General features: G+C 45.7%; 1 protein-coding gene across 1 annotated transcript; it reads left to right on the top strand.

Moving 5' to 3' along the window:
- Positions 1-4,376: 4,376 nt before the first annotated feature.
- On the top strand, positions 4,377-5,850 carry LOC131680860 (uncharacterized). The gene is made up of 2 exons (XM_058961574.1): positions 4,377-4,607; positions 4,918-5,850. The coding sequence occupies exons 1-2, from the start codon at positions 4,377-4,379 to the stop codon at positions 5,848-5,850; spliced, it is 1,164 nt and encodes a 387-aa protein (XP_058817557.1).
- The last annotated feature ends 292 nt before the right edge of the window (positions 5,851-6,142 follow it).

Genomic DNA, 6,142 nt, shown 5'->3' with positions numbered 1-6,142 from the left:
GACCAATACGAAAACCTACGAGTAATCGTCGATACTCATCTCGAAGGGTTGCTCGAGATGAAATCGATGACCAAACGCAACCATAAGAACTTACTCGAGCTATTGAAGACATTCAACAGACACGTTGGTGGTCTCGAGTACCAGGGACTAGTAGTTGATGAACTTTCTGGTCTTATTCTCACAAAGATCCTTACATCACGACTAGATGACCAAACTCTTCAACTGTGGGAGAGGACACAACAGCACGCCAAGCTGCCCAAGTATGTAGATACTGTGGCATTTTTACGAAGCGAATGCCAAGTATTTATTTATTTATTTATTTATTTATGTATCATCGGACATTATAGTCTAAATGATTCGAGTGGGAAAAAAGTCCGTTTGAGTTGGCCTCCTCCTACCAGGCGCCACCCTCAAATGGACGTAAAAACCACTATCTTTTCGTAAGGTTAAAGTATAAAGTCAAGTAAAATTACATGTCAGGTTTCTTATTACTAATACACATAATAATCACAGTAAACGCAATCTTCTTAAATTGCTTGCAAATATTTTCGAGGAGTCACCAAACTCAAAAGCAGCGTCAGCACGAGAAAAGGTTCGAATCATTGAAGACAGTGGCTCATGGAATCCAAAAGACGTCCGATGGAACCTCGGCAATAATAATGATGTATCTCGTGTTCTCCTTGCTACTCGGAAATCTAAGCGGGACAGCAATTCAGACGCATCACATTCTCCATTTAAGATTTTCACCAAGGTAGTAGCTTGCTGGATACTACGACGACATTCTAAAGTCTCCAAATTGAGCAGCTGGCAACGGTCACGATACGGTGGTAAATTTTGCGGGTCCCGCCAAGGCAAGTTCCTAAGAGCTAAGCGTATAAACCTTTTCTGGACTCTTTCCAATTTTAAACACCAAGTTAGATGATGCGGATTCCAAACCGGTGAGACGAACTCGAGGATTGGTCTAACCAATGCGCAGTATAGGGATTTTAGACAGTAAGGATCCGTAAAATCCCGTGAAATCTTCGAAATAAATCCCAACTGCCGATTTGCTTTCGCAATTATGTTGGTCATGTGAGAATTGAAGGACAGTTTGTGGTCAAGAATTACACCCAGGTCACAGACTTCTTTGACTCTTTGTAGCGCAACCCCGTCGATACTGTAATCGAAGATTAACGGATCGTTCTTCCTATGGAACGTCACCACTTCACAAAGCGATCCAAAAGTGCTTGCAGCTGGCGGAAGTCCTCGACTGACTGGATGACTAAGTACAGCTTAATGTCGTCGGCAAATATGAGCTTGTACCCGGAACCTAACACTACTGCTACATCATTAAAAAACAGTGAGAAAAGTAGTGGGCCCAGATTGCTGCCTTGCGGTACACCTGATCTATTGGTAAACGGAGCCGATATACAAGAGTCCAATTTCACACAAAGCGTTCTGTGCGTAAGGTAGGAGCGTAACCACGATGTAAGCTTGTCGGACGCTCCTAACTTGTACAACTTCTTGAGAAGAATTTCATGGTCGATTCGGTCAAAAGCTGCTTTCAAATCTGTGTATATAGTGTCCACTTGTGTTTTCTTCTCCATGCAATTGATGCAAGTTGACGTAAATTCGAGCAGGTTTGTTAAAACGGATCGCCCGGGCATGAAGCCATGTTGGTCTGGGGAGATGAAACTTCCTGTACGGCTGAGGATGAATTGATTGACAACAATTTCAAACAACTTAGATTCAGCTGAAAGATTCGTTATTCCGCGATACTGCTTGATATTTCGCTTATCTCCGGCTTTGAACACTGGGAACATGTAGGATTGCTTCCAAACTTCGGTGAACTTAGCCTGGTCAGCCTGATTGGTTGAAGATGCGAGACGAAGGTTCAGCCAAAGCGACGGCACAGCGACAGTAAACTGCAGCTGGTCCAGGGGAGAAAGAGCTTTTTAGCTTTCTTGCAGCTGCTATTACCATGTCGGGTGAAACCAAAAAGGTACTTGAATAAGCGATATCTTGCGGAACAGTTCCTAATGCGATTTCGGTTTCCTGATCAGACGCTGAACAGGGAGCAAAGACGGAGGCGAAATGATTGGCAAACAATTCACAGACTGTTGCAGTGGACGACGCTGCCTTTCCATCGAGGTACACATTGGAAGGAACGCTGTGATTTTTCCGTTTAGAATTCACAAAGTTCCAAAATCATTTGGGATTACTTCGTAAGCCTACTTGAACTCGTTGTACATACGATCTATACAGAACAGCGTTGAGATTCCGGTATGCTTCACTGGCAACGTGAAAATCGTGACTTGTAGCCGGCGATCGTTTGCGACGAAGTTTGCGTTGGCATGCATTTCGTTTTCGGCGAAGGGATCGAAGCGTCGATGTACTCCACGCCGGGGAAACAGGCTGTCGTTTTACCGAGAGATTATTCTGCAACCAGTCCTGAATTACTCGGCAGAAGTTCATAGTCATTGCATCTGCATCGCTGTTTCCTAGATGCATTGACCAATCCAGATGGAGCAAATAATCACACAGCTCGGAAAAATCAATCCTGCGATAATTCAGCTGTTGGCTAGTTGGAACAACTACCGGCATAGCCGGACAACTAGGCGATTGCATCGTGACAACTAGCGGAGGGTGGTGCGTGTCGACGGGTAGAAGGGGGGATACTGACTTCTCGACCGAAATGTTGTGGTGCATCGAGCAGAAAACTAAGTCAAGGACCCGTCCGATTTGATTGGCGTGTACATTAAACTGGTTAAGATTTAAAAAATCCATTCCCTCAATTAAGGCGGAACTTGTTGGCGGTAACTGGGCAGCATTTTTAACTTGGATTACGTTGTCTTGCGATAACCAACTCAAGCGTGGTTGATTGTAATCTCCGCAAACCAAGACAGTGTCCTCAATTGATCCCTTGTCACAAAGCTCACGCACTGATGCAATGTGTGACTCAATCATACAGACATCTCTACTGTTGTCTGGAGGAATATATATTGCGCAAAGAAAAAGCTTACGTCCATTGATGAATGCCGATACGCAGACTTGTTCCAAATTAGTCCCGTGGGTAATGTTCACACGTGAACTAGAATGTTGCTGAGCAACAGCGATCAGAACACCTCCGAAGGTGGATTTCGTACTGTTGGTTTTGTTCCTATCGCAGCGGAATACATTATAGGAACTGCCGAAAAGTTGAAGAGACTCGATCCGATCATCAAGACCAGTTTCTGTCATAATAATGACATCGAAATTGCAATCGCGTACAGCAAGAAAGGCAGCATCAATTTTGGTTCGTAAGCCACGTACGTTCTGGTAATAAAGCCAGATACCGTTGAGGTGATCATGTGAAACAGTGGGAGATTGTGTCTGCAAATGGGTAAACTCTTTCAACGTGTGTGTAGCATCAGACCTAGCTTCGGGAAGACATATACGCTCTATATTTTTACCTGACGAACCAGGGTTGGCACTAGTTTCCAAATGATTTCCCGAGCTTGTAGTTTGAGGCCCAGGTAGGTTGGCGTGCGTGAACTGCAACGGCTGTAATTGCGAGGTTTCTCTCAATGTGATTGCAGTATCAATCCTAGCTTCGTGAAGACATATACTCTCGAATTTTTTACCTGGCCAACCAGGGTAGGCACTGGTTTCCTTTCCGGACAGCTCCATTATTACAGGTAATTGCTACGAGTAATCAATCCTCGATCTAGCCAGCTTTAGGCGCCTTGAATAAAGCGGGCAATCCAAACTCCACGCAGCGTGATTCTCGCTCATTTTCTCGGTGGCAGACTGTGCTGCTGCATTCATTCCAACACAGTTCACACACTTCGCGTTAGCGGCTTCGTAGTCTTTGGCTTTGTGGCCTTCCGCACATTTTGGGCAACATACTGGCTTGGAGCAGGCCTGTGCTTTGTGGCCATATTCAGAGCAATTGTAGCATCGGAAAACATCGACGTCTTCGAAGATTCGGCAGCGGTCCCAGCCAATGTTGACACGTTGAAGTTTTAGCAAGCAGTTGTAGGTGTTGGCATCAGTTTCCAATGTTATTACAAAGGGATTGTTCTTCACATGCTCTCGTTTCTGTGATTATTGGAACGGTTCCAGAACCGCCACCTGATGACATCAAGGATTCATTTGTGAAGCAGCAATCGGGTCCAAAACCAAACAACCAGAAAATCCACGCTGCAACTACTGTAGCCGCCAGCAGTTCCTGTTAGGTATGTTTCGGCAGCCATCGCCATTTCGAATGTCCGGAGTTCAACCAACTTTCACCAGCACAACGAATCGAAAAGATAAAGGAGTTGAGAATCTGTTTCAATTGCCTTCGCCCTGATCATCGTTCCCTCGACTGCTCATCGAAAAAGACATGCTCCCGTTGCCACAAACGACACCACACCATGTTACACGAAGAAAACATTTCAAATCCAGTCGAGATGTCAACTGCTAACCAGAAGAAGGAACAAGTTTCCGAGAACCGCTCGGAACCTCAGCATGTCACCAATTCCGTTGTGTCCTGTAACCATTCCCAAACCGTTAAAACAGTGATACTTATGACTGCTGTGGTGCGCATCAAGGATCCTCGAGGATGGACGACACCCTGTCGTGTTCTGCTGGACTGCGGTTCCCAAGTAAATTTCCTCCACAAAGCAATAGCCGATCGCTTGTCCACCGAAAGAAGACCTGCGCATGTACCTATCGCTGGAATCGGTGGAACCAAAACATACGCAAAAGAGAAGCTGGTGGTGGATGTCGAGTCTAGGTATTCCGACTTCTCCACTAGTATTGAATGTCTAACAGTTCCCAAGATAACGGGAGCTGAAATTGACATTTCGGCGTGGCCAATCGATGTCGATTTACCTATGGCAGATCCAAACTTCAACATACCTTCTGACATCGACATGCTCATTGGCAATCTCCCAGTTTTTGCGACTATTAAAGGCGGGTCGTATGCAGCTGAGTGATAATTTACCGGAACTACAAGAAACCCATTTCGGGTGGGTAGTTGCCGGAGATATCGAAGACGCGTCCACCATCCAGCATTGTTTAGTTGCCACGACAGATCCTATTTCCGACCTTCTTCGCCAATTCTGGGAGTTGGAGGAGCTTTTAGATTCAGCATCGCAGCCTACCGAGGAAGATGAATGCGAAAAAATGTTCCAGTCCAATCATCATCGAGACGAGACCGGCAGATATGTAGTGAGTCTACCATTCCGTGAATCAGTACGAGAGCTGAGAGACAACCGAAGCTTGGCCATGCGTCGGTTCCTTTCACTGGAACGAAGGTTTAGAAAAGACCCAGAGTTGAAGCAGCAGTACTGTCAATTTATCGACGAGTATATACAGTTGGGACATTGTCAAGAAGTGAATGAATCCAATCATGTCACTCAAGGTGTGTATTATCTACCGCATCAGGCCATTCTGCGTCCATCGAGCACCACAACCAAAATTCGAGTCGTTTTTGACGCATCCGCCAAGGCATCCCGTGCTGAAAATTCATTGAACGATGTGTTAAAAGTTGGAGCAACATTACAGAGCGACATTTTCAGTTTTCTATTACGATTTCGGAAACACCAGGTCGTATTCACTGCTGACATTACCAAGATGTATCGGCAGATACGCATTGCACCATGCTTCCAACGAATTTTCTGGCGGTCAAACCCGGATGACCCACTCCGTGTCTTGGAACTCACAACAGTGACCTACGGTACAGCAGCAGCCCCATACTTGGCAACTAGATGTCTGATGCAGCTCTGTGACGATGAAGGCAGTTCGTTCCCGATCGCAGCACGAATCATCCGCTTGGATTGTTACGTCGATGACGTCATTTCTGGTGCAGATACTGTAGAAAAAGCCATTGAATGCCAAACATAAATTCAACAACTGCTGGAACGAGGTGGATTTACTGTCCACAAATGGAGCTCTAATGCCGCAGAAGTACTGGAACGAATTCCAGAAGCCGACCGTGAGCAGCTTGTGCATCTTGACAACATCTCCACGGATGTAATGAAGGCATTGGGTTTGATGTGGAGCCCTCAAGAGGACGAGTTCGTGATCAGCGTCAACAGACGGGAGCGAGAAACCAGCCCACCTACAAAACGATCAGTATTGTCCGAGATAGGTAGTATATTCGACCCGCTGGGTCTCATATCACCAGTCATCATCA

This window comes from Topomyia yanbarensis, chromosome 2, assembly GCF_030247195.1.
Source record: "Topomyia yanbarensis strain Yona2022 chromosome 2, ASM3024719v1, whole genome shotgun sequence".
Classification (NCBI taxonomy): domain Eukaryota; kingdom Metazoa; phylum Arthropoda; class Insecta; order Diptera; family Culicidae; genus Topomyia; species Topomyia yanbarensis.
The sequence above is the reverse complement of the archived record's forward strand: the minus strand, read 5'-3'. Positions and strand labels throughout refer to the sequence as shown.